This window comes from Panicum hallii, chromosome 6 (genome assembly GCF_002211085.1).
Source record: "Panicum hallii strain FIL2 chromosome 6, PHallii_v3.1, whole genome shotgun sequence".
Classification (NCBI taxonomy): domain Eukaryota; kingdom Viridiplantae; phylum Streptophyta; class Magnoliopsida; order Poales; family Poaceae; genus Panicum; species Panicum hallii.
In genome coordinates, this window is record NC_038047.1 from 2,777,727 (window position 1) to 2,804,423 (window position 26,697).

General features: G+C 43.7%; 5 protein-coding genes and 1 non-coding gene across 10 annotated transcripts; 3 read left to right on the forward strand and 3 right to left on the reverse strand.

The window, feature by feature from the left end:
* The first annotated feature begins 5,137 nt into the window (after positions 1–5,137).
* On the forward strand, positions 5,138–8,528 carry LOC112896995 (putative glycerol-3-phosphate transporter 1). Of its 2 annotated transcripts, XM_025965152.1 has the most exons (3): positions 5,138–5,375; positions 6,261–7,278; positions 7,409–7,971. In XM_025965152.1, the coding sequence occupies exons 2-3, from the start codon at positions 6,342–6,344 to the stop codon at positions 7,969–7,971; spliced, it is 1,500 nt and encodes a 499-aa protein (XP_025820937.1). In that variant the 5' UTR covers positions 5,138–5,375; positions 6,261–6,341. The 2 variants fall into 2 exon arrangements, with proteins under 2 accessions (XP_025820937.1, XP_025820938.1); XM_025965153.1 differs by lacking the exon at positions 5,138–5,375 and having other exon boundaries at positions 6,342–7,278; positions 7,409–8,528.
* Positions 8,529–8,951: 423 nt separating this feature from the next.
* On the reverse strand, positions 8,952–12,629 carry LOC112898513 (vesicle-associated protein 1-2-like). The gene is made up of 8 exons (XM_025966853.1): positions 12,454–12,629; positions 12,255–12,325; positions 11,503–11,584; positions 11,300–11,415; positions 10,939–11,103; positions 10,811–10,852; positions 10,608–10,685; positions 8,952–9,309 (listed from the first exon to the last, which is right to left on the reverse strand). The coding sequence occupies exons 1-8, from the start codon at positions 12,521–12,523 to the stop codon at positions 9,199–9,201; spliced, it is 735 nt and encodes a 244-aa protein (XP_025822638.1). The 5' UTR covers positions 12,524–12,629; the 3' UTR covers positions 8,952–9,198.
* Positions 12,630–14,586: 1,957 nt separating this feature from the next.
* On the forward strand, positions 14,587–17,665 carry LOC112898493 (60S ribosomal protein L34-like). Its single transcript, XM_025966828.1, has 4 exons — positions 14,587–14,753; positions 14,982–15,061; positions 17,165–17,274; positions 17,350–17,665. The coding sequence occupies exons 1-4, from the start codon at positions 14,675–14,677 to the stop codon at positions 17,438–17,440; spliced, it is 360 nt and encodes a 119-aa protein (XP_025822613.1). The 5' UTR covers positions 14,587–14,674; the 3' UTR covers positions 17,441–17,665.
* LOC112898640 lies at positions 16,641–16,737 on the forward strand. Its single transcript, XR_003229901.1, has one exon. It is a non-coding gene; the product is annotated as a small nucleolar RNA snR60/Z15/Z230/Z193/J17 (small nucleolar RNA).
* Positions 17,666–18,422: 757 nt separating the features above from the next.
* LOC112896386 (WAT1-related protein At5g47470-like) lies at positions 18,423–21,792 on the reverse strand. Of its 4 annotated transcripts, none has more exons than XM_025964331.1 (8): positions 20,822–21,792; positions 20,354–20,716; positions 20,162–20,227; positions 19,789–19,905; positions 19,475–19,718; positions 19,236–19,397; positions 18,994–19,145; positions 18,423–18,877 (listed from the first exon to the last, which is right to left on the reverse strand). In XM_025964331.1, exons 2-8 carry the CDS (start codon positions 20,530–20,532, stop codon positions 18,742–18,744), a joined length of 1,056 nt encoding a protein of 351 aa, XP_025820116.1. In that variant the 5' UTR covers positions 20,533–20,716; positions 20,822–21,792; the 3' UTR covers positions 18,423–18,741. The 4 variants fall into 4 exon arrangements, with proteins under 4 accessions (XP_025820116.1, XP_025820115.1, XP_025820117.1 ...); XM_025964330.1 differs by having other exon boundaries at positions 20,354–20,653; positions 20,779–21,792; XM_025964332.1 differs by having other exon boundaries at positions 20,354–20,658; positions 20,779–21,792.
* Positions 21,793–22,870: 1,078 nt separating this feature from the next.
* On the reverse strand, positions 22,871–26,009 carry LOC112896385 (meiotic recombination protein SPO11-2). The gene is made up of 11 exons (XM_025964329.1): positions 25,869–26,009; positions 25,688–25,774; positions 25,285–25,414; positions 25,047–25,184; positions 24,869–24,957; positions 24,620–24,748; positions 24,447–24,541; positions 24,137–24,199; positions 23,979–24,055; positions 23,772–23,899; positions 22,871–23,179 (listed from the first exon to the last, which is right to left on the reverse strand). The coding sequence occupies exons 1-11, from the start codon at positions 25,947–25,949 to the stop codon at positions 23,045–23,047; spliced, it is 1,152 nt and encodes a 383-aa protein (XP_025820114.1). The 5' UTR covers positions 25,950–26,009; the 3' UTR covers positions 22,871–23,044.
* Positions 26,010–26,697: the final 688 nt, after the last annotated feature.

A 26,697-nucleotide genomic window follows, 5' to 3' on the forward strand; every position in this document is an offset into this window, starting at 1 on the left:
CTGCTGGCCCGCGGCACGCCGACGCTAGCTAGCTTCTTGTTGCCTGATGATCTTCGTCTCCAAGCCGGCCGGGCCGGCCGCCACGCCCGTCCACAGTCATATTCATATCACCATCGACCGTTCGACCGTTGTCACCACGAGACATGATGGATCCACGGTGCATTATACCACACACCAAAATAGCGTGAGATATGGGTCGCTAAAAGTAGAGAATTAACGATGAACAGTCGGTCGGCAAAGATCTCTAACTTACTATCAGTCGGTAATTTAAACTTTTCCAACTATATATCAGCCGGTATAGATATTTATATTTTCTGTTGAAACATCCATCGGTGATTCATATTAATCGGTGATTCATATCAATCGGTATATAGTTACGCTACAGAGCTCAAATAGAAAAAAGGAACAAAAAGTGTAGAAGGTGGGGCTCGAACCTTGGAAGATATAGATATTTCTATTAGTCGGTATAGATATTTGTCTTGACAAGTAGTAATTATACCACTGTATTGGAAGATTGTTTGTGTTAAATTTGGCGCTAATACAGTTTTTATACACAGAATCGTGGATTGAAATGATGAACACATAAATGTTCGTCTTTCTCTTTTAATCTGGAATCAAAACTTGTAACTTGTATTTCTCCTTCATAATAACTCCAAATTTAATTATTTTTTCCTGGCCTTTTCTAAAATCGTGCTCTTTTCAGTATATGATGTTTGATCGTGTGTTAATTGCTATTTCTTGGATCTTTTACATATGGTTTGTTTTCTTTCACCTAGTACAGTATAGACAAACATGTTTTTGCATAACAATTGGTAATTTACCTTCATATTTCACCTTTGAAGCTCAATGTGAAATTTGTACTAATTGCTCAAAGGTCACCTTTTATTTTCTTTTTAATCCACATAAACTATCTCATCGAATCATTGGTCAGTATAACTCCATATAGCGTCAAACAATCGGTTGGTATAACTATATTGGTTAGCATAACTTTATGCCGACACCACTTATACATATATGTAGAGTCAGCATAACTCTATACCGATGGATGGATGGTTAGTCGGGAGAGGCTTATACCGACTCAACGCAGTCGATACAGGCTCTGTTGTTTCCTACCCTCTAAACTTTAGACCCATCATATTAAAGAGAATCTTGCTATTTAAAAGTATTAAATAAAATCTATTTATAAAACTTTTTGCACAGCTGGGTGCTAATTCGCGAGATAAATTTAATGAGCCTAATTAATCCATAATTTACCACAGTGATGCTACAGTAATCATCCGCTAATCATGGGCTAATATACCTCATTAGATTCGTCTCGCGAATTAGTACTGCGGTTCTGCAATTAGTTTTGTAATTAGATTTTATTTAATACTTTTAAATAATAAGATTCTTTTTGATGTGATCTCGGTCTCAGGAAACGAATCGCACCCACAATGTGACCGTGGCACAGTGGTGGGTGTCTGAGCCAGGTACATGATGACTTCTTGTCTTGGTCTAGTCAGCAGGTAGCTAGCTAGCTGCGCAGTCGCTTCTCGAACGGCCACACGTATGTACTGCAACAACACCTACCCACCGCCGCCAGCATTTTCCTCCTGTCCTATCCTATCTACGCCGCGTTGTTTTGTGAAAAATGTGAAGTGTGATCACACACTACTTCACCCTCTCGAGCAATATTGCTCATCGCGCGAGAGCTTTTTTTTTCAAGTCTTGGAGACCTCGAGTACTAGTCTTGTTTGGGCGGTGCGGCAGCGTCACGTAGCCGGACTCGGAAAGTCTTTGCTCATACGTGTTTCCGGTGTCCCTACATGTGCGTGCTTGGATGAGGTGTGGACGAGTGTGCCCGGCCGGAGTGCACGCCTGCATGCACCCGTACGTGTCCCTGTCTGTCTACCCGGCCGGCCTGTCTAGGTAGCACCGGCCGGGTAATCCGGTTGTAGTTGTAGCTTTCATGCCAACAATTTCATTCCGTGGAAGAGGAAGGAAGGCAGCGGCGAGAAGCGACCAGCCTCCTGCGCACACGCCACACCCGGTACGCGCGTCGGGGGACACGTCCGTCCGTCGCTGTGTGTGTGCTGCGGATCAAGCGCTGTATACGCTATCTATATCCTTCTAATTCTCGGCTTCTTCCTTGATCGTCTACGTCAAGAACAGAACCTCCTCATCTAGTCATCTTGCCCCTAAATCTCACCAAAAAGAGACTCGCAATCTCTAGTCGATCCAAATAAGGCGTTAAGTGTCAACTATATCCGCTTGGCTTTTCTCTTCCTCATTAAAAGCTTTTCACACGTCAATTTCTTGAAGGATTATGGATATGGAGACCGGGTCTATTATATATATATAGCAAGCGAACTGCATGTAGCAAACTAAGGTTATGTTTATAGTGGTTGGCAATATGCTTGTCGAGGCGTCGACGTTGAGGCGCCTATGCTAACTTTGTTAATTTCAATATCTATTGGCTCAGACTTTCGGTGGTGCTCATATATAGAGGAAAGATGCGTATATTCATACTAGTGGGTGTGCGCGTGTGCAGACCTCTAAGTTATAGACTGTATTTTGAAAAAAAAACTATAAGAAAGAGTAAGTTGTGGAAATCTTACAATAACTGTACATGAAAACAGATTAATCCATGCAGCTGCTCTGTTCTGGATTGCCCTCCGTACAAGTAGCGGCTCAGGATTGCCGTCAGAGGTGGAGGTAGAGAAAAATAGAGAGAGGTGTTGTGCTTCATAGTATCTGTATAATATCGAAGTTAATATGGTAAAAATCTAGAAATAATAAGGGAGTATGGATTCTACCTAGCTCCGCGCCCTGATTGCAATGGTCCGCATTCCTACCTTGATTAACATTTTCTTAGGCTAGCTTGTTTCCATGTAGAAATTCTGGTTTGGATTGGATATATTTATTGGCTTCAGTCACTCGTTTTGGATGAGGCTGACTTTAGGAGTGATCTACTGTTGTCGGGTGAACTTCAAGCTAATTAATGAGGAAAAAGGAAGGAGCTACTGTTGTGGATGGAGTCGAGCAATGTAATCGACTCGAAATTACATTTGGTTTGGACGATATGATATCCACGAGTGACCGTCGAGTACGGTATGTCTAATGTTTTGGTGTTGCTTGATGGATCCAACATAATGGTTGCAATTGGCGCGGCGTCGTTTATCTATGACATTGTCTAAATTGCACGGGAAAGAAAACTGTAGAAGGACATGGGTAGAATATTTTTTATATAATTTTGGCACCTACTCTGGCAATTTTATATTTTGAGTCCTGCTTTACCATTCTCACTTTCCTTCCCAAGGGAAGAAAAAAAGAGCTCTGTTCTACAGATCAAGCATCTCCCCATGTGGTCCCTCTGCTACTGTCCAAGACATCCTTCCTCATCTGATGATCCGAGCCGAGGAGTGTGCAAATGCAACTCTTTTTTTTTAAAAAAAATACAAATCCAGTTCCTTGAGCGCACGGGCTATGGCGCCAATTATTGAATTCGCATGGTTGAACGCGTCCGGCGGATTATTCCGAGAATATACCCCCGCCGGCGCACCAGATCCTGAAAACCAGCGGCGCCGCTCGCGCAGTCGCCTTACGCCGCGCAGAGGATCCTCGCTTCCTCCAGGGACGGTTCGCCCGGGCCCGCCTCCAGTGACAGGCACCGTCGAGAGAGGAGGAGGATGAAGTGGGCCCCGCTCCCTGACCCTTCGCGCGCGAACAGCGGCGGAGCCCAGCCCAGTCGGGCTGACCGCCTGGGCGTGGGGCCCACCCGCAACGGCCGGCTGTGCGGTGGCTGCGGCCCGGGGCCCGTGTGGCCCTTCCTGTGGCGGCCCGCGCGGGGTCTGACACGCGTGACGCGGCGGCGGGGGGCGTGGGGGAAGGAAGGCCCGCACGGCACGCGAGGGATAATTCTCGTGGCGGGAATGGAATATTCGGAGCCCTTCGCCGCCCCGCCGGGCTGGCCGTGGATTCGATGCTCCCTTTGCCTTCCGACACTGCCCTGCGTTTTTGCGGTCTATTACTGTGTTGCCCTTCTCTCCCGTGGTGCATATAATTGGCCGGCCTGGAAGTATATTATATTAAATAGAATTATATAGGTGTGAAAGTAGAGAGCAATTAGACAATGTACCGGAGTGTTTTACCTCGTGGTTAATCACTAGGTAACTACAAATTAAGTGCGCTGCAAAGCCACTATCGTGGATCAGCTGCTCTTTGGAATTTGTTTGTTTATTTCAACGCTACTCTTTCGTCCCAAAACAACAAGTCGTACTAGTTTCATCCTAGACCAAATATCTTGTTATGGCATATTTATTTTGTATCATAACTGTTGCCACTCTTTTCAATAAATTTTGTCAAACTCAAAACGGTTTGATTTGGTATAAAAATAAAATATTTTTTAGAATGAGGGAATAAGTTGTTTCTAGTTGGTTTTGTCTTTAACAGAATGGCAACTTCATTTAGCAATTAGCATGGTTGAACAGGTAAAGTCAGAAGATTGTGTTTACAAAATAGTTGTGCTAAAACAACCATCCTCCGGTTGAGAATAATTGACAGCTTTGTTTGACTGGCCAGTGTTTGTTTAAATATTTAGTTAAGTAAAATGAGAAAAGTATTACTAGAGTAGTTACCAAAAAGTACATTAAGCATGCCATGTATTTCTAGCTGCTTATACAAATACTGGCTGAAAAGATCAAATGTTAAATAGAGAAACCATAGTTGTCGATTGCTCTGAAACAGAGGTTAGTATATCATCTAATTAATTAAAGACCACCATACAAATCATATATAATTTCAAAAGCCATAAAAAATACATTTCAAAAGAAAAGGATGACAAAGCAACACATGAAAAATCAAGGCTCTGGATGCGAGATCGAGGCACAAGTGAGGTTTTAAACGGGACTTTGAACACATCTGCTAATATCTTCTATATTTTTACCAAACTGCCCTGGCCTAGGTTTAGCAAAATTTGTCAGTCATAAACTAAGACCCTCGTGGAGGCCAGCTGAAAGCATTCTCCATTTTCTTTGTGGTGTCAGGCGCCGCTTGTCTGCTTCCAAAGGAGCAGCAAAGCAAAGGGTATTTTGGTCAAGGGCAGCCCCGTAAATAAGCAGGGGAAACTCGCCGTAGCTTCTAATAAATGCGCCCTCGCTCGGAGCCCTTCGCTCCACCCAAAACGAGCTCCAGAACACCAAGAAAAAACGCACTGATTCCCCCTCCGGCCCCTCCTCGTCCTCTTCCACCATTGCGTGATTCCGCCGCGTCGCGCGCGCATTTGCGCCGCGTCCAGTCCGTCCCCGCGCAGGAGCCAGCCCTCCGTTCCGGCGACCCGCCGCCCGGCGCAGATCGGCGGGACCCCGGGAACCCCTCGCTCTCTGTCTCTGAAAAAGGTCCGTGCTGTTTTAGAGCGCCGAGTAGAACTGTTCTTAATCTCTGTGTCGATTCTTGCCTCTGGAAATCGGGTTGTTGTTTGTACGGCGGTGTGTTATTGTGCGCCACTGTAATGGGTTTGGGGGAGGTTTTGGATGGAAATTGAGGGAGGATTTTGGGCAGGGATTGATGGGAGAAGGTGCAATTTTTCTCTCCCTGATTTGGGAGGCGTCAGATGTGACATCATAGGTGTTGAACTCCAAATAGGACGGGTGGCTCCTGTGATTGGACTTGTGAAATCTTTGCAAGGACATTGGAGTCGAAATGTCAAGGTCACCTTTTTACCTGCATCCGCACGGAAACTTCCTTCCTGTGCAGGTTTTAAAAGGTAGGAGTATGGCGCTACTTGGGAGTCAGGTCTAAGTTGATCGGTTGCTACGGAATGCTGGACTGATTTAGAGATTTAACAGGACCAATTAATTTGGTGAAATTTGATTACTTTGAGATCTTGGAGATACAAAATTGACCAATTTGTGCCTGATTCAAGGTTAATTTGGCATGGCTTTTGTCATTGTATGGAACTTTTTCAGTGCATTATCTGACCACTGAACCTGATTAGTAGTAAACAAATGGATCAGTTAGTTTCGCAGAATATTCTTAGATGGCCTGAATCAATGGATGCTTCAATTGTCCCTATTTTTGTCTACTTGTGCCTAAAAAACAGTACATAACTGCAATTGGATCAATGGTTGAGTGGGTTTTGGTATGCTACTGTATGAATGCATATTTGCGTTACTTACCAGAGATGTACGATCTGGGCTGTTTTTTTTTTTAATTCCTAACATGCAGTCTTGTGTTCTCATGGCTGTGGCACTAACTGCTCTGTGACCTTTTGATCTTTTCAGGTGGTTGTCATTCCTTATATAGTAGTGTATCTGCTGTGGCACTAACTGCTCTGTGACGGCTGCAAGCAATCTTGTGTTCTCATGGCTCAGTCTCATGACATGATGAGCAGGAAACCTCCCGGTCTTCGGTTATTTGGAAGTGCTGGTTCTCTAAGAACATACCAGACCCTTGTCCTGGTTCTTACATTCTTTGCTTACACATGCTTTCATATGACTAGGAAGATCACAAGCATTGTCAAGAGTGCACTTGATCCCCAGACAAAGGTTGGTTTTTCTCACTGGGGACGATTGCACGCAAGCAACACCTTGAACATTGGCTGGTTGCCATTTAACACCGTTGATGGCTCAGCATTGCTTGGTGAGATTGATGTTGCATTCCTTGCTGTATATTCTGTTGGGATGTTCTTTGCTGGACATATTGGTGACCGGATGGATTTAAGGATCTTTCTGACAATTGGCATGCTTGGGACCGCCATATTCACAACTCTCTTTGGTGCTGGTTATTGGCTGAATGTCCACAACTTCTACTATTTCTTAGTTATTCAGATGATTTCTGGTCTGTTTCAATCAATCGGGTGGCCTTCAGTTGTTGCAGTTGTTGGAAACTGGTTTGGGAAGAGCAAGAGGGGGTTGATCATGGGTATATGGAATGCACACACTTCTATTGGGAATATAGCTGGCTCATTACTTGCTGCGTTCCTGCTGAAGTTTGGCTGGGGCTGGTCTTTTGCCATCCCCAGCCTGATCATGGCTTTTGTTGGGTTGATAGTGTATATTTTCCTGCCGATTAATCCTGAGGTAATGGAAATAGACATTGACAGCGGGGAATTTAACTGTGAGAAAGACACCGTGAAGGAGCCCCTTTTGGAACCGGGCCAAGAAGTGAAACATAAGGCAGTAGGTTTCTTAGAGGCATGGAGGATTCCTGGAGTAGCGCCATTTGCTCTTTGCCTCTTTTTCTCCAAACTGGTTGCATATACCTTCCTGTATTGGCTACCATTCTACATCAGCCATACACGTAAGTCTTATTCAATCTTCAAATCCTTAGTGACATCATTCTCATTTGATGATTCAGTACATATTGAAATCCTTTTTTAACTGAACTGTCCTTAGATTTGCGCCTCCTAATAAGCCTTCCCTTGTTTCAGGTATTGGTGGTGAGTACCTCTCTGATGCTATGGCCGGCAGCTTATCTACAATCTTCGATGTTGGTGGTGTGTTGGGAGGAGTTCTTGCTGGTCACATCTCTGATCGCTTAAATGCGCGGGCAATCACGGCTGCTAGCTTCATGTATTGTGCGATACCTGCCCTATTCTTGTACCGCACATATGGAAGCATGTCGATAGTGTGGAATATCTGCCTCATGTTCATCACTGGCATGTTTGTCAACGGGCCTTATGCCCTGATCACAACTGCTGTGTCAGCTGACCTTGGCACTCACAGCTCTTTGAATGGCAATTCCCGAGCCCTGGCCACTGTGACAGCAATCATTGATGGGACAGGATCTGTCGGTGCTGCCATTGGACCTTTGGTGACAGGATACATCTCATCGAAGAGTTGGAGTGCTGTGTTCACAATGTTGATGGCAGCAGCTCTCCTTGCTGGGCTCCTCTTGACAAAGCTTGTATGTGCTGAGCTGAAAGGAAAAGTGCCTTCGAGTGCTAGCAAGGACGCCACTGGTGCACAAGGTGCCTACTCAAACGAAGTGTAAGTGCAATCTGGTTTCGCAATGGAAGTTGTTCCAGACTTCCAGTGAATGCCTGCTCTGAAGCTGGCAGGTCACACCTTCCTACTACCTATCTTGATTGCTTGGGATATTGAGACTGAAAAGGGCAAAGAGACGTGGTTGCTGAGTGACTTCCTCAACTGCAGCTTCATATGATAGTTTTCTTAAGTTCAGGTATAGAGGCAGCAGAACATAGAAGTGTGTGTGCGTAGACTAGTTTTCAGGTTTATAAGATGAGGTAAAAACACCTCAAAAGCTCTAGAGCCCAAATATAGGCACATTTTAGGCGCCTTGTAAATATATTGGGCAACAAGGTCAGGCTTGGTTCTGGTTGCATTACTAGATATATAATTGCATGTGATTGTTGTTTAGGTCAGGGTAGATCAAAGGGATGAATCTCCCTTTTGTACAAGATGATACGGGAATGGCCAACTCTGCATTTACTAGAAATGTTGGCCTCCTTTTGTACGTGTAATCAGTGTGAAGGAGGTTCGGAAAATTTTGATTGAAACCTCTAGTGAAGGGTTGATTCACGAAAAAAATGGAGTACACATTTATTCAGTTCTCAGTTTTTTCTTATGTTCATTATTTAGCAAAATTCTCAGCGCTCATTTTGCTATGGTATTTATCACACTGTTGCACGTTGGGCTATATGGTCACAGAGTCGATGGCTAACATCATCGCGCACCACCATCTTTGCAACCATCTTGAACAGCATTCATGGCAGGATAATTATTAATTATCGAGACAGGTAACTATCAACTTGAATTGCACTGAAGGCGATAAGTGCCACGAGACTTGTTCAACATGATGAACATGTTTTTCCTAAGGAAAGCAAAACCACACTGTTCTTACAGGTAACGGAACAGTAGATTGCTTTGTGGCAAAAACAGACCTATGCAGCAGCTCCAGCGCACAAGTAATGCAAACAATTCAAGGTTGGGCAGTTACCGCCTCGACAAGAATTCAAGACAACGGTTAACAAAAGCAATCGATGCATTTTCCAAGTTAAAAGAGTGTCAGCAATGCGCACGACTCACCCAACGAAAAATAACAACAAAAGAAGAAAAGCTTAAACTGGCTCAGCATTCCTCACATACGCACTCCTATATCGACAAAACAGGAAGGAGAACTTCAAGACATCTGACTTGCATGGTCTTTTTGAGTTCCCAAACATTACTTGCATGAATGTCTTTGATATGGCTGAAAGAATTATGACTTCATCAGATAGCCCAGGAATATGCCGATCAAAGCAACAATTATGACAACGATAAAGGAGAAGCCGCCTCCTCGTCTCTTGCTGACCTCCCGTCTAACCAAATCCTGCCACATGAACAGAAACAAATGACCACATTGAATCACAGCTTCTCAATAGAAAAAGAATGTCAGTAAAGGACTAGTTTCTAGTAGATGCAGTATAAGCCTAAATGCTTAAATAGTAATGCATTTTAGGAGACAATAATTGTTCTTCAGGTGGTTCTTGGTGCAGTTTACTAGGTAGATCATCAACCAAAACATGAAGCTTAAATATAGGATAGGTTTTAAGACTCAAGCAGAATCAGTGAATTGAAAAAAAATTACTGGAAAAAATCAATGCATCTTGGATCAAATAGCAGAAATTGGGTCAGGCTTCCATTGTGCCAGGCCCATCCTACATTTGTGACTACTGTGCCAAGCCAAAAATTTGGGCATGGCCAAAACTAGGGCCCAGACAAATTCTGGTAAAGTAGGAAGCATTTGGACTTTGGATTGTAACCATGCCAAAATCTGTTATCGTATCCTATTGGCCCTACATGGCAATAAAATTTTAACACTGAAACATAGTCAATAGGGGTCTTTTCTATACTTAATTTTAACGAGCACATTAGTTCAAAGAGATTGGGAGACAGATCCATGTTTTATCATTCACCCTACCCTCTCCTGCAGCCATGCCAGCCTAATATGAGACAGATCCAGAGGCAGGCAAAGCAGAAGCTGAAAAGGCTAAAATGAACAGACCCTAACTTGACAGTGCAAATATTACCAGCATTGCCAAATTTCACCAGTCCCAGATTGGAATATGTGATTCTATAATATTTTTGTCATATTTTTGTTTCATTTCATGTCCAGCTTGCAGCTCTTATATTCAGGAAAAAGGAAAAGAAGGTACATATGTCGCTTAAGTCTACGGGTGGTTATTAGCATCAAAAGCATAACAATCATGTGCCTTTTCATTTTTCATGATGGCACCATGTTGCCGGTTGTGCTTATAGATTCATGTGAAAGGACAAGTGAAAACCAACATATGGTATTATTATAATCTGTTATTATGGTAATCAGATCCACTCAAATCATCACTAGAGGAAAAAAAAAAGGAATGATCAATGATCGTAGTGAAAACCTCTTTGTTGCTTCTCTAGTAAAATTAAGCATGGAGTAAAATATCCTATGATATAAGGATTACCACTACAACTATTTTGTGATTTTTTTCCCTTTGTATTGACAAGATAACGAAAAAGGGATCAAGCATTAATAGGTGGATCGTTTGGCATAAGTTCCCTGTCTTTTATTTTTGAACTTACAGCATTCGTGATATAAAGCTGCGATACAATAGCATAGATAAAATACGATGCTTCACTTACAAGTTCCTGTCTAAGTCTATGATTCTGTTGAATCGCAGAGTTCTTTTCTTCAGTTAGTTTGGAAATCAAAGCTCCAGCCTGCAATGCCGACACTCCCAGAGTATAAGAGAGGATATTAAAAAGAATACAAAACTAAAGGAAACAAAGTACAAAAGATGCCAGCTCTATTATGAAATCTTATACTAATCAAAATAGAAACTGACCTCTAAAGATTTTTCTTGAGGCTCAATGCGCTCTCTCAGTGCCTGCAATGGTTTCAAAAATATATTATCCTCACACTGAAAAAAATGAGGAACATGTAGGCCAATGTTCAATAGTCACAGTAACTCACTCTGGTGAATCCCCCAGCTGGGCCATCTCCATTTTCTGATTCAGAAGCCCTAGACGGAGAACCTTCTTCAGATTCCTCCGGAACAGGAGAGGGTGGCTGTGGAGGAGCAATATAGGTCACTCGCAATTTGACCTCTTCCATCTTATTCCCTGACTCCTTTGTAAACTGTCAAGCCAGCAGCACAAAAGTGAATGTCAAAGTTTTAATATAGCTGCACTCTAAAGTCAATTAGATAAAGTGCTAAAAGACATGAAGGTTTATATCTCCATGAAAAAACAATTCCAGAGCTGATGCCTTTATCCTTCTGTATGTAATGTTTCATCAGATCCATGGCAAAAAATGATTAAGAAAGAAATATTACCATATCCCCTGTGACATCCTTCACAGTAATACCAGAAGGTGCCACGACACTTTGGACTAAGAACTTATCTTTGCACTGCATGTCAGGAGGGGCCTCCCGTTGTGCTTGCATTGTCACTGCAGCAGTGCAGATAAACAAAACCAGGTTAGATGATGGTTTGCCCATATACCAAATTAGGTTGGGAAATGCTAAGCATTACAGACCAACGACATCGCAAGTAGACCGTGGCAAGACAACCCCCGTGTTGGGTCGCACTGAATACTTCTTTGGACTTGTAGTTTTCACCTGAATTAACAAAGAAAACAGTTAAACAAGATGTGATAAGAACTCCTTGAATATGTGCTTCCTTTTCAAGAGTAGGCTATAGTCACTACTACATCACTATTAGCATTAACAGTTTGAGTAACTACACGCAGACACACAGTTAAACAACACGAAGGCGCCACACTTACCATCATTAGAACAGCAAGGAAAACCAAGAACAACCTCGTCTAGAGACTAATCACAATGCAACACAATTACCACAAATTAACAGTTTGGTATAGCAGGAAAGAAATGACCCCTCCAAGCACCAAACCTCAGTATAATGATATCATAAGCTATCTAAAACCTCCAAAGTGTAAGCAACAGAAATGCAAACATGAATAGAGCAGACAGCCTTAAGTTTTCTGAATTGTGCAAATCGCCCTTTGAAGCAGTAACCGTCCAAATTGAAGGGGCGCCATCACAAACCAATCTAAAGGGCCCCAATTTTTGGACGAATACAGGGTCAAATTCGATGTTTCCAATTCATGTAAAACAGACTTTTGGAATGTCGACCACAAACCCATCAGGCAGCACAACAGGCCCCAACAACATGGTATCAATCAGTTTCTTGGGCTCTAAGATGAGATGATTCACATGGGAAGTTAAAAAGAAAAAGAAAAAAAAGAAATTTTGTGAAGGACAAACGGACCTTGAAGGCGATGTAGTCGTTGCTGAGATTCGACAGCTGCATGGAGCACGAGATCTGCTTCTTCAACTCGACTGCTCAGGGGGAACATCAAGAAGGTCACGAGCCTATCGATCCACGCCAGCGGAAACAAGAAAAAAGGGATTTTTCCCCCAAAGAAAGAAGAAAAGAAAAGGACCGGGGGACAGGGAGGAGCACGTACATGGGAAGCGGAGCTCGAGAGGGTCGATGCGTAGCAGCTCGCCGGCGGTAGCAGGGGCGGGGGCGGCCATTGCCGGATCAAAGAGGTATAGAGAGAACCGGCGCGATGAGAGAGACGGGGGGAGATCTCGGGGCGGGTGGGTGAGGGTGGGGGCGAGAGAGAGAGAGAGAGAGAGAGACGAAGGGGCCAAGAGAAGAAGACGAGTATTAATTTGGCTCTGTTTCCCCAGCTTTGGTCTTCGTAATACTAGCAGGTATCCGTTCTCTCCATACTAGGAGCATTATTATATTTCCCTTATTATTACTTTACCATACTAGGAGTAATTGAATCCTAACATTAAGCTCGATGGATGGTTGCAACCATCTGAACAACCAGTGTTGATTAAGTTGCTCAAACATCTTGTAGAAGGTATCTCGGTTGGTCTGAAATTTTAGGTATTGTTGGTTATTTGTTTGGTTGGGGGCTTTTGACTTGGTCAAGCCTTCTCAAAACTTCTAAATAGTTGTTCAAGTTTAAAATAGACGTGGACTCAAAGAGATGTTTTTTATGACCTCAAAGAGATGTTTTGACGTGGGAGAGATAGTGTTTTCTTATTTCGACCAAGGCAGGGTAATAAAGATGCATGACTTTCCATTAGGTGCATGTGTTAGTTTATTCATTGGTAGCATGTGTTATATGTATAGGCATTTAAAAATTGGTTGAGTATTTTGTATCGAAACCTAAAGGAAAAGATAAGTAGCAGTCCACTATTTTTTTCAATGTAAGGTGTTTTAGTTTTATGTTACATCAGATTCTCTATTTTGATAAGTTTACAGAGAAATATATTAACACCTTCAATATAAAAAAATGCATTATTGAAACATATTTTATGATGGATAGAAAATGGTGCGCTCTTCTATAAATTTGATCAAAATTAGAATAGTTTGACTCACGATAAAACTAAAACATCTTGCATTTTCGAACGAATATAGTGTATAGAAGAGGTTGCATGAAATTTTTTTGGCTGGAGACTTGGAGATGAGATGGCTTAACATAAATAATTTTTAGTTTCTTATTTGTATATTTTCATTAAATTTAGTTAGGTTTCACCTATTTTGGTCTTTATTTTTGTCTTGGTGTATTTTATTCGTTTTTCATGCAGGGCATGTACAATATGTCACTTAATTAAATAAAGGTTTCTCTTTGTTACATCATATGCACATGTTCTTATAGGAGTATAATGAGCTTAATTTGCTTTGTGTTTATGGTGTTCCATTGTGCCAACAAGATGATTGAATCTATTTAAGCACTTGTTTATATTAGAGAGGTTATTTTTATGCACATGCTTAAGGATATTGCAATATTTTCCTACTCATACATTCTAAAAGGGAACTTTGAATTATAGCTAAGCACTTGGGCATATCATTTTTCAAATAATCAGAGTTCTTTTCGAAGAAACAACTAGCCGACCATTTTTTACTTTCATGGAAAAAATATGAATTCACACTATTTCAAAGGTTTTTTGTGGGTTATTTCCTCTGATTTTGATAGGTTACAGGTGTTGTGTTTCTACTCAACAACAATGGCAATCAACAGTAGAGCAATACCATAGGGTTGATTATATGCGAGTGTAGTATTTGTGTTTTGAAAAAAAAGAGAGAAACGATTAGGTGAGTGTATGTGCGTATAAGTATAAGTGTTTGTGTTTTGAAAAAAGAAAAAAATATTGTGTATGTTCGATGTAAAGATGCTTTAATGTAGTTTATGGTGCGCTTTAATTTATACAAAGTTGGAAAAAATCTATCTTTTATCTTTGTAACAAGGTTAGAAGTCTCAATTTCACACTAACCCAAATCAAAACTTAGTAGAACAACAAAAATATTATCAACCCAAAAGTCAAATGGCAACAGTCAAGAAAATCCAAGCAAACCAAAACCAAAGTCCAGGAAGAATTTCAAAGTTGCCTAAGGTAAGCATCAAACCATATGTCGCCTTTAATCAAATTCAGCCCAACCAGTTCATCTCGCCCGAGCCTGTTAATCCGGTGGAACGGATCCGAACCGTCCGCTCACCGTGCAGATCACATATCCACCGTCAGATTTAGGTCACCCGGTACACCGGCTACCCTATAAAAGCTCTCCTCCATGTCTCGCCCTCAGTCCCCTCCCCGCCGCCACGCTTGAGAGAGGAAGAGCGCGCGCGGAGAGCGGAAGCCCGGGAGAAGGCGGCGGCCGGGGGCAAGATGGTGCAGCGGCTCACCTACCGGAAGCGGCACAGCTACGCCACCAAGTCCAACCAGACCCGCGTCGTCAAGACCCCTGGTAAGATTGGGCATGTCGCGCGGTCGATCGCCCGGTGTTTCTGTTCCTGCGGGTTGCGGAGATAGGATTTTTGCTGCGCTGCTCATGTTTGGATTAGGAATTAGATGGATCTGCGCGTGGAATTTAGTTTCTTTTTAGTTCCGCCGTGTGATTCGTCGGATGTCGCACTGGTGCCGTTTAATTCTGGGCATTATTTTTCTCGGATCTTGACTCGTTGTTGTTGATTAGGTGGGAGGCTTGTGTACCAGTACACCAAGAAGCGCGCGAGTGGGCCGAAGTGCCCGGTCACCGGGAAGAAGATCCAAGGAGTATGTGCCGCCTACCTTTCAGTTTTATTTACGTGATCTTGAGTTATGTCGCTACATCATGTTATATGCATATATTATTCATTTTGAATGCTACCTGATCAACAGAATTTTCAACCTAGCAGAACATGTCTGTGAAGTGTGGCATAATTTGTGGTAGCTTCTTGTTCATATTCTTTTCAAGTGTGATTACAATAAGGATACTGAAGTTTGTTGAGGAATGGTGCTTTTGCCTCTTGGCTAGATTATTCTTTGTTCTGACATGATAACATACTCTTGGCAAATTGTAGGAAATACCTATTATCTTTGTGTTTTCATCGTTTAAAGGTTCATTTTGTCATAATTAATATTAATTGATCTGGTGTTAATTGTAAAGTGTGCTGCCATATCATGTAAATTTGCATGCCATGCCTAAATACCTGTACATGTTGTATAACTTATTATTCGTACTCAGACAGAGTAAGACATGTTCCTGTTGCAAAATCTTGTGTTGTGCTTGTTTTACTTGAATCTTGAACCTGATTGAATCCTGAGATCTTTGCTCCAGATTTACATTTCTTTTTTGTTTTGACATATTTTGCTGGCCGATGATTATAGTGATAAATGACGAGCATATGGCTGAAGTTTCATGTTGATTAATATTAATATTCTCTATGAGGCCTTTTCGTTTTAGTTTTGATATCTTGAAGATCTCCCCAAAGAGCCGGCAATTTTTCCTCTAACTTGCATGCTTGTTCGTCATCTTAAGTTCTTGTGATGATTAACTTGCATCTTTACTATAAATTCCTGTGATGAGTTGGAGTTGGATCGAGAGTAGGGTGAATTGATCCATGACTTCCATGTTTGCATGCTGAAGGATATTGGCAAATTATGATATTTGATGTGATGTTCATCTTGTTCTAACCGAATGCCAGAACACTCATTTATCTTCAAATGAAGATTTAGCGTCTTCTGCCATTCGTTTAAGATGTATGTTGCTTCCCCAGTTCATATTATGAAGTGGCTGGGATGCCTTGTTATTGCTGGGGTTCATAGCACAAACTTGTTACTAAGTGTCCTAATTGGTTTCCACGGATTGGTATCTGCCAGTTCAATAACTAGCAGGAATAGCGTTTATGAACTGAAGGGAAGTGGTTTTGTGTTGTAGCGCACAATGTTGGCTATTGTATAATGTTGGAACATAATTACTGGATCCCTTGGGTGTTTCTGGTTGTTGAGATATTCTCTGTTGATGTTGATTTCTAATCTGTACCGCGACACACCTATATTGGCACATTACAAATTTGTTCTGTTTGTAAGTTCTCAAATTGCTGTTCCAGTTTCAACTCCTGTGCTGTCTTTTTTGTTTCTGATGTGGTATTGGGCCTATGATTACTCCAAAACATGACAAGCATATATCTGAAATTTTCATGTGGATTACGCCTAATCTTCTCTATGAGGCCCATTGCATTTGTATATTCTCCCGTACCCCTATTTTTTAGTTTTTTTGGCATGCGAGGCTAATTGAGCAATCAAACTGTTTGCTCCTTTGTTAGTCTTCTATTTGCTGTCTTTGTTGGTGCACCCTTCAGGTAGTGACTGGTCAGGTTGGATGATGATCAGTTGCATAGTTCAAATGATTACATCTGTAATGACTATGATTACACTGAATTGTCTTTCGCTCCTAACTGACAACCTTTTGACCAACTGGTTTTGTCCGGTAATCTTAGGGAATTCTTATGTACCACAATATCTTGGGAACACATTGATTTAATGGTTATGTTTATCTTATTTTTGATTTTAAGATGGGAGTTTTATAACTCACTTCTTGGCACGAGTGTCTTGCACACAAATGACTTGTAAAGCATGAATGATGCCCTTTGCACTTCATGTGTGGAATTTGCTCAAAATCATTCTTCGCCTTTGCACAGCCATAATAACTTTATGCTGCCTTCTACATCGGCATCTCCGCATATATTGGTAGATTTTACTACATTCTGATTACTGGAAATAGGCAGTTTGAACTTTTTCCGTTCTTGGACACAAGCTTGTGTTGCATTTGCACTATATCAAGGCTACAGTATGGGCATGCCCTTCTCATAAATATTGCACATGCTTTAATTGCAGATTCCACACCTCAGACCTGCTGAGTACAAGAGGTCCAGGTTGTCAAGGAACAGGAGGACCGTGAACCGTCCATATGGTGGTGTTCTGTCTGGTACTGCAGTTAGGGAGAGGTGATGACCCTTTCGTATCTTATATGTTCATCTGTTCCCTTGATTAATGGTGAACTAAGCCACCCCACCTTGCAGGATCATTCGGGCATTTTTGGTTGAGGAGCAAAAGATCGTTAAGAAGGTGTTGAAGATCCAAAAGACCAAGGACAAGGCCTCCAAGAGCTAGACAAAATTGCAATAGGCATTTGCCACCATGTTTAATTCTCTTTGAATTTGTTTCAGTATGAAATTTTCTCGTGGGTTCCGGAAATCCTGCTTTAGTGCTAGTATGAGATCGATGTGAGTGATTGAATTCTGAGCGCTGTTGCGGATCCTTTAAAGTTTTGGAACTTAAGTTCGCTGGAATGTTTTTCACTTGGCTATGAGGGTGCCAGATATTTTGTTAATTCCATGTGCCCTTGTTCACGCGGTCACGGTCTAATCAACCTGTATATACCCTGTTAACTTAAGCTTAACGCTGTCCAATTATAAAGCATGCATATCGTTCGTATACGTAAGACGCCATTAGCTTCTCTTTGGGTACATTGTGGACTGAAAAGGTGGGTAATATTACCCGGTTAAACATCGCTAGAATATTAAGATAATAGATTTTTACAAAATCAATATCATATTAGAGACATCTGAAATTTGAATCCATTGGTCCCACTTTCAGACACTAAACATGATACGACTTAACTAACTGTTGGTCGGAACTTATAAATTTGACTTTCTTTCAAATTATAATACAACCTGCAAATAAAATGAATGAGGCAGTAAAATGCAACTGGTTTTAGTTTTGTTAGAAGTCAGACATCTCCAACTTCTACCAAGTATACAGAACAATGATTAGCATTTACAGTATCATAAATAAATGCACTATCTAGATGTTTCGCGGTAGTTGCTTTCATTGACAACAAAACTCTCTTCCATTTTGATGTTGTAGGTATGTTAGTGTCCAATTTAAAAATAAACAAAGAGATAAGTTTGTAGTTTGGTATTCACAATGCTACCTAATGAATTTGCCATTCACGATGGCCAAGCAGGAAAACATGGCGATTTAACCTGTTTGTTAACACCATGAGCTTCTTTCAAGCACTTCACACAATGCTTTAGTAGTTTATCATGTCATATGAGAATTAGAGACACACAGGAGTCATGTAAGCTAAAGTGTTTGGAGCAGCTCTCGATGCCAGTAACCATCAATGTCTTGCGTTGCCAATTCAACACATTCTTCTTGCATTTGGGCTGGAGAAAAAGGGAAAAAGAGAATCATATGACAGCTGAGATCACCATGAGCAAGAAACTGCAGCGATTCCGACACAACAGCCAACGAACTCAAAATCTCCTTTGACCTTTGCTCAGCGAAGCAGCCAAAGATACTCCAAGCAAGATTGCAAAGCACAAACAGAATCAGACGTACACCCGGATGCAATTCAACATTAAAAGATTGCACCCATGGCAACACGATCAGACGACTTTGCCTGACTATCATTGCAGCAATGGCCTCTCTACATCACATTCACTTTCAGGTGGCGCAGTCAGCTCGGTGAGCATTTTGTCCTCCCTGTTCTTCGCCCACAACACCCCGTAGAGTCCAACAAACATGAGCACAATCCCCACAAAACTGCAGCAAAGAGATGACATGAACATTGTTAGGTGTAAACAAATGTGCAGGTTAGGTTAAGCTCAGCTCAGAATTTCAGAGGATGCAGCAGCATTCTTGCAATGCAAGTGCATTACCATCCTAGGCCGATCCACTGTCCGAAGAAGATGAGTGAGATGAACGCCGAGAATACGGTCTGGAACGGGCTGAACATCGACACAAGGACAGGCCCCTTGCGCCCGATGCTCGACACCTGGAATGTCGTGCACAGGCCGATCACCACGCCTCCCTGCAGGATCAGGAGTTTCAGTCGGTCTTCTTCCATTGCATCGGTAACATCACCTACTGAAAATTCTGAATGGTATATAGATGTATGTACCACAAGCACAATTTCACCAATGATCCAGGTGATGTTATCTCCGGTCCCTGCAGTGAGCTTCCCCTCCATCAGGACCTGGATGATAGCACTGAAGATCGAACCCATCATGGCGGTGATCGAGCACACCGACAACGGCGCAGGGAATCTCTTCAACGCTCCAGCCTACACCAGCATCAGATTCAGGCATTCAGCTAAACTGCAGAGATACCAAATGTTAAACAGTGTGTGGAATTTAGTACCTGCATGACAGTGTTGCAGGCGAAGATTGTGACTCCGGTCAGAAGATAGAAACATCCAAGTATCCATTCTTTCCTGCTCTTGCCATTGGAGAGTTCTTCTTCGTCCCCAGGAATGGACTTTGGAGATACACTGGGAGGAGTGGAGTTCTTCAGGAAGCTCACGCACATTGCCCCACTGAGGCACACCAGTGTGCCCAAGATCTTTGCTCTCGTGTACTTGCACTTCCAATTAAACCTCTCAAACCTGTAGAGATTGGCAATCAGCACCGTACATGCATATAATTTTTGAACTTCTTGTGTCTCAGTAATTGAACCTCAGGCAGGCTGCAATGACGAAGATGAAGCCAGGGCCAAGGTTCGGCATGGCAGAGGCGATCGCCGGCGAGGTCCGCTCGACACCGAGCATCATGAATACTTGATATATGGACACCCTGCACAGTGGAACAGAATTTGGTTTATGAATTGCTTGCAATGCATCATCTCGCATTAGAATTGTTCGCTTCGCCATGCAATGAACTGAAGAACCATTACGTTCAAGTTTTAGTACCACAAGGATTCGACAGTCGAATATGCTAACCAAGCTACTGATGCAACAGCATTGAACAGGAAGTAAGTGAACTTTTTTATTTAAAAGTAAATTAAAACAACATTCGTAAAACATTTTATCTGGGAAAAAAAATGTCTCACCCTCCTAGTGAAATGACGACGAGCTGAAGAACCAGCATGGGGCTCCACACCTTGGGCCACTTCTTCCTGAATGGGATCGGCAAAAAGCAAGAAGGCACCGAATCAGGCAAAGCTAATAAACAAGGGAATTGGCTGTAAACAATACTAGCTGCCAAAGCTAAATCACGGCATGGACTGAACGCACACGCGCACCTCTCGAGCGCGAAGGCGAAGGGGAGGACGACGACGGAGGAGGCGGCGCAGGCAACGGCGATGATGAAGAGCGAGGGCACGCCGGCGGCGAGCAGGCCGTCGAGGAACATCATGTAGAGGCCGTAGATGCACTGCACCGCGAACAGGCCGCAGATGGTGAGCATGTCCGACCACGACATCGACACTAGCTTCTTCTTTTCTTCCTCCTCCTGATCGACTGAATCCTCTCCTCCTGATTGGTCGATCAAAATAAAGGTTGTGGGCTGCTGCAACTCTCAGCTTCAGCAGGCGTGTCAGTGCCTGCACTGGTCCAAGCATGTCTATAAATAGTACACTCATCTATGGATGCTTGTGCTCATGCAGCTGCATCAGGTGCAGGACAAAGCAACATTAACACTAATGATCCACGCAGGAGACCAGACTACTCTGCCGACTAAAAAAGATGGACAGTTTCTAGCAGGACCATACAGAGATTGGATAGGATAACTTGTGCTTCTCGAATGAGCAAGCAGGACAAGAAATGTCAGGAGCTGGATGGAAGCTTGGATTTGGATGTCAGAGATCTCCACGCCGCCCTGGGAAATGCGGCCGGAGCGTGAGCGCGATTGGTGGCGAAGCCTTGGAGCAGGGAGGGACACATGGGCATGCGGGAGGAGCCGACGTGGCACCACGTGGCGCCGCGCGAGCGGCCCCCACGGATCGCGGCAGCCGTGCATCTGCATGCCATGGCCCCGGTCTGGCCACTCGCCGACGCGACACGAGGGCGGTGGCTTCTGGAGAACGGATCACGGCAGCTGCATCCGGCTAGCTATCTGAATTGCTCCATACCTGCAGGTCAAAGAAAGGCCCGCGAGACGATAACAGGCAGGCAGATGGACTTGGTTTCTGAATATCTATCTGACAAACAAAGCATAGCTGCAATTCAGGCAACAGGTAATGCCAGCTAACAAACAAGAGATTACCCGCAAAAAGAAAAACAAAACAAACAAACAAACAAGAGATGAGCATGAATCAACGATGAATTTCGCTTGAAATTTCGAATAGGATCAGTGTGCAACTAGACATGCCATCAACGAGTGTTAAGATTTTCGTCGGATAAAATGAATAGAATGGATGATCCGATGAAAGCTTTGAAGTTGGAGCGAGTGGACATGGAGCTGAGAAACGAGGGCGCGGGGCATCCGTGTGACCGAGTCCGTGGCTCGCCGTCCGCATCCGCCGCTCCTCGTTCTCGTCAGCCACACGCTCACACCTGCCGGCCTTGCGCGCACGCCACGGCCACGGCCGCGGACGCCTTCGTCAGCGGGAGCGGAGGGTTCGGTACTCCAGGCTCCAGCGGATGGTTTCCCTGTTGAAGATGCGGCGGCCTCCTACCGGAGGTGGGTGATGAAGCTGTCCTCAATCCCGTGGCCGCCGCGGGCGGGCTCGCCGGAGCTCAGCCGCCGCCCGCCGGTGGAGGGAAGTAAGGAGGGGCCTAATTCCAAGAACCGCGATTCGATATTTTACAGTTAACCCTCTAATTTTAGTCGCGGTCCAAATGACGGGTGTATCTGTAAAGTAGCGATCCGATATTTTGCAAATACAACCCTAATTTACATATAGGACCCTATTTCATAGCTCCGTTTACAGGTTAGACCTCCGTTACCCGTCCGGCCGCCGGCGGCGGCCTAACTCCTCCTCTAGGTCGTGGGCGGACTCATAGTACGCTCTGCGTGCTCCTCTCCGGCTTCCCTTTCCACAATGCCTCCGCCGCCGTGGTGACTGGGAATGCTCGCGCTGATCGGGCCGGCGCCGCCACTCTCCATCCCGCCAAACTGGCGCTCGGTGGTCGAGGAGCAGAGGAGCGAGCAATGGAGCTCTGCCGAGGAATTGTAGCGATCTTCTCCACGACAACGAGCTCTGCCGAGGAATTGTAGCGATCCTTCGCCGCCCTGCGGGTCCTGCCACCTGCCTGTGCGCCGTGGTCACCGCCGGAAAACCAGAGAAGAAGGTCCGTTCAGGCCTGCACTGATCGACAGCCGAAGCAAAGCAGAGCACGGCAACCGTCGATAATTGATCAGACTGTCTCGTGCCTTGCTTCTGAAAAATGTCCCTGACATTCTTCTCTGATTCTACAACAACATACACTATCAGTTCTAAAAGTTATCTAGAATGACCTTTTCCACTTCCTCTAGCCCACAAAGTCCTCCCATCTGAGTTGCACACAGGAACTTGTGGGTGTTCTGCCACCAGAACCTGCGCAACCGATTGCAGGAGAGTGGCCATTGACAACTGAGCTTAGCAAGGTGTCTTGTGGATTGGGATCATCAACACTCTTTCCACCCAAAGACAGCCGACCAGCATTCTGGTGTCTAATGGGTGAGCATCAGCGGCCTCTTCATTTCAGTTTTCACAAGATTCAGATTGGTGCAGCTTACACGAGTCAGTAGAGAGCCTCTGGAGCTCACAAGCTGGTTTCTTCGATCATGCAAGCAGGCCCCAGCATGTATGTAATCCAGATCATTATTCGACTAGTAGTGAGTGACAACAAGAAGCAAATCTTTTCTATTTGTGCATAATTAGATATCATCACTGTGTCAATCTACAGGCATTGGATGTAACTGTAGTTCATGCAGCTAATTGTCCGATGCAACCATGCTAATATTTCTGCGCTCAGTACAAGCAGAGAAACAAACAACACGGCAGTGTCAGTCAGATGTAATCGCCCTGTACAATCTTTCTCGCGATGTACTTCCCCAAGAAACCGAACCCGTGGGAGTAGAGGGCTTCGATCTCCGCACGCTTGCCCGTCTCCACCATCAGCGTCAGCTCAGATCTGTGACTCTCCTGCAGCCAAAAACGAGCTTAAATTAGATGTGGCATATAGTCCCTTAAGCTATAAGTATACGTCACCTCCCCTGTAAGAATTTTCCCTCAAAACAAAAGAGCTTATGGCCTCAACTCACAAGGCCAACCCAAATGATCAAGCATCAGGAATTAGCTTTACTGCTGTATACCAAGATTGCTAACTCTTTAACGATCTCAGATGGTAATCCTTAATGCAAAAACATGTCGAATTGTTTACCGGAGCATATTAGTACATTCCAGGAAATTTATTTTTCCATAGCCGATGAACTTTGTGGTAACAGGTAATGGATGCATTGCCAACACTATCACTATCAAGACTATACCATAGTTTGACACAAAGTTTGCACTAGCCACGCTCATTGGCCACTACACAGAAATTTTGTTGCCCACTTTTGGCCAAGAGCCAAGAATATGTCTCATAAAGTCATAATGCAAGTATATGGGCTCAAAGATTGATGCTAAAAAAGAAAATCCTCTACGCGTGTGTTACTTCAGTGTCACCAATTATACCTAATTTTTAAAGCTGCAGCTTCCAACACAACACTAGAAAGTTGAGGAGCCAAATACGCACCTGTAGGAACTTTGATGACAGCAAGCTTTTGGCAATCTGCAAATCACGTGGCTTCAGCTCTTGGAATGCACTCTCAGGGATAAGCTGCAGATCATCCCCTCTTAGCCCAAGCCATTTCACGTTGCAAGCTGAACATGGAGAACAAGATCGTTTTGTTCAGCGGTATGAGCATCATAAGTGTCTGATAACTCAAAGAGAGTACCATACCATATCTGTATGACTCCAAACCCATTGATATGCTTCCATATTTGTAAGTGCACAGTATAGCAAGCCCTGCCGGGTTCCTAAAAATAGGAAAATCAATTTTATTTGAAATGGTTGAAGGAATATGAGTCAAAATTGATCAGCACAGGAAAGGGCTTAACCAGTCCACTAATGCGAAAATTGGCATATTTGGAAAAGTCTGGCTCAGTCGATGCAAGATAAACCTGTATCATAACAACAAAGATAAATGGGATAAGTTCACCAGATAACCAAATATTGTCAACAAAATATTGGAGTAAATCTCGAAGAAAATGTTTTTTATTACATAAGATGTTCTTTCCCCCTTTGTTCTTCCAGTTTGCATTGCCTCTAAGGGTTCTGTAAACTGATTAGCATTTCTTATGCTTTATCTAAGGATTATTGAGTACAATACACACAGCTCTCCTACATATTCAAGGGGAAGAAAAGAACCTTGTGGCAATATCAGGATATCCTTTTGCAGTGATCAGGATGCAAGGAATCTGATTATATAAGCGGTCTTCAGCTAGCCTCTGGAATATGGCATCCTATTTCAAACAAGTAACATATCAGCCAGTAGTAAATAGAGAGGAATCCTTACTAGACTGCAAAAGCAAAATTGGTACCTTCTCCACTACAATGATATACCGAGCATCTGTAGACAAATTTAATTTGCTCAAAATGTTCAGGTCTCCAGTAATTGCATGCCCTGAAGCTCCAAGAATGGAACAGTCAATCTGTTCTTCATCTGGTTCCTAAGGTAGTTTAAACATGCAGTTTAGGTGCTTCGTGAAAAGATAAACAAGAGTTTATCATGTATTCCCTTGGCGGATAATTCCAATAACTAGACATATTTAAATATATCAAGGGCACACATGCAACACGAGGCGCCCAATCAGTGCCCCTCTGCCTGATGCCATGACTCCTAGGCTCTGTCTTGTACACCGGAGCAAGGAAACTACATCTGCATAAGAAGAAGGTACAGAATCTGCTTAGGATCATGATACATGTTGGTCAAGCAAGAACCAAATGGGGTGGGGAAAATTCGGTTACCTTGAATGGCTCGGTTGACATGACTTTGACAACTGAAGTATTTGGGCGAGTCCGAGAGGAGCTTGTAGAACAACTCTCGTTGGTGGACCAGCTTCCCTTCCCCCAAGATCTTGTAGCACATCTCCATGACCTTCCATACTGTCCAAAATACACAAGCATTTCAGCCGAATAAATGGGCATGGCGAAGCAGAGAAATGTGTCCCCAAGATACTGAAGGAATACACGATTACGTGACCACCTCTTACGAACGCCTTTGCGTTGTTTTCTCTCATCAGAGACCTCTTGCAGAAGGCGTACGAGAGATAAACTGACGAAACGTCGCTCAGCAAGCTGCTGCGCAGGCTGCAGTTGGCAGAGGTCCGGCTAATCTGCCATGCAGAAAAGCAATTCCTTCAGAATGATTTGCACTTGCACTGTTGCACACTGAATCGATCAGTGGTAAACATACTATTCACAGTACATTTAGCCATGCTCATCTTAACTGGAAGGCTACAGCTCGCAATAATGGATGATGAATTGCAATAATCGACTTGAACTGGGAATCAAAATCCTGTGTTTATCCTCGTGCCCCATGGCCATGGCCGTAGAACAATCACCGCACTAAGGAAGGAATGTGAGTTTCGGTTTGGCAACTGGCGTACCAGGGGGAGGACGGAGATGGCCGGCGAGGTGGGGGAGGCGAGCGCGGAGAGGAAGTTGAGCACCGCCACCTCGATCCTTGCCCGGACCTACCGACAACAAACAGGACAAGTCAGTGCCCAAAAATTTTCTACTCGATCGAAGGCGGACGAAGAAACGAGCGAGGAGGAGAAAGGCGCTGACCTCAGCCGGCGCGAGGATGTCAGCGGAGCAGAGGCGGCAGTCAGCTCCGAAGAGCGACGCCGCCGCCACGTCCGCCGCCATCGGTGACGGCGCCGCGGTTCGCGGCGGAGGCGGAGCCGAGCCGCCACGTCGTGTGTGCTTTGCGGGCGCTGGCAAATGGGCTGGGCTGAGTTGGGCTTCTGGGTCGGAACTAGTTTAGGCCTCTAGACAGAAAAGGCCCGCAGAAAACGAAAGAGCCTTCCTCTCAAGAAAAACGAGGATGTGCCCTCTCCAATTCCTTATTATCTTCTTTTCAGAAAAAAAAGAATTCTTTCTTTCTCTTTAGTTTTGGTTATATTTTTATTTAGTTTTGTCTTAAATCAAATTATTTTAAATCTAATAATTTTAATAAAGAAGAGTATCAACACTTAATGACACCAAATAGGTACATAAAAAAGAGTACTACTTTGCTGGACAGCCGGCACACAATAGTGCCCATTTCGTAGAATAGAGAAGAAGGTATGCAAATTGCCAGACTTTTTCAAACTGAACATTTGCTTTGCCCTAGGTGCTAAGTCGGTGCTCAAAGGACATTTCCATCCTTGCACCATTGGCTCTAATTATCAATGAGATGTGCACAAATGGAACTATTTGATATCACTAGCTAGTTCAATTCTGACATTCTTCAACTGTTATACAACCCTCTCTACCCGCTCAAGGTGACAGAACTCTACGAAAAGGGATACAAATGAAAATAAAGAGTAAAGACCTGAAGCTTTCAGAGAAATCCAGCAGGCACGCGGCATCCTGCAAGTCGTGGAGGTTTTGATCGAGAAGGCCACACATGACA

Coding starts and splice junctions, on each gene's coding strand:
- LOC112896995 (XM_025965152.1), top strand. CDS start 6,342: ATGGCTCAGTCTCATGACATGATGAGCAGGAAACCTCCCGGTCTTCGG. Junction 7,279..7,408: donor ATTCTACATCAGCCATACAC/GTAAGTCTTATT, acceptor CCCTTGTTTCAG/GTATTGGTGGTGAGTACCTC.
- LOC112898513 (XM_025966853.1), bottom strand. CDS start 12,523: ATGGCCGCCCCCGCCCCTGCTACCGCCGGCGAGCTGCTACGCATCGAC. Junction 12,326..12,453: donor TCTCGAGCTCCGCTTCCCAT/GTACGTGCTCCT, acceptor CCCCCTGAGCAG/TCGAGTTGAAGAAGCAGATC. Junction 11,104..11,299: donor AGGATGTCACAGGGGATATG/GTAATATTTCTT, acceptor CTGGCTTGACAG/TTTACAAAGGAGTCAGGGAA.
- LOC112898493 (XM_025966828.1), top strand. CDS start 14,675: ATGGTGCAGCGGCTCACCTACCGGAAGCGGCACAGCTACGCCACCAAG. Junction 14,754..14,981: donor CCGCGTCGTCAAGACCCCTG/GTAAGATTGGGC, acceptor GTTGTTGATTAG/GTGGGAGGCTTGTGTACCAG. Junction 15,062..17,164: donor CCGGGAAGAAGATCCAAGGA/GTATGTGCCGCC, acceptor CTTTAATTGCAG/ATTCCACACCTCAGACCTGC.
- LOC112896386 (XM_025964331.1), bottom strand. CDS start 20,532: ATGTCGTGGTCGGACATGCTCACCATCTGCGGCCTGTTCGCGGTGCAG. Junction 19,719..19,788: donor GTCATTGCAGCCTGCCTGAG/GTTCAATTACTG, acceptor CAATCTCTACAG/GTTTGAGAGGTTTAATTGGA. Junction 18,878..18,993: donor CAGTGGATCGGCCTAGGATG/GTAATGCACTTG, acceptor TCTTTGCTGCAG/TTTTGTGGGGATTGTGCTCA.
- LOC112896385 (XM_025964329.1), bottom strand. CDS start 25,949: ATGGCGGCGGACGTGGCGGCGGCGTCGCTCTTCGGAGCTGACTGCCGC. Junction 25,775..25,868: donor ACATCCTCGCGCCGGCTGAG/GTCAGCGCCTTT, acceptor TGTTGTCGGTAG/GTCCGGGCAAGGATCGAGGT. Junction 24,749..24,868: donor TTGGGCGCCTCGTGTTGCAT/GTGTGCCCTTGA, acceptor AAACTACCTTAG/GAACCAGATGAAGAACAGAT.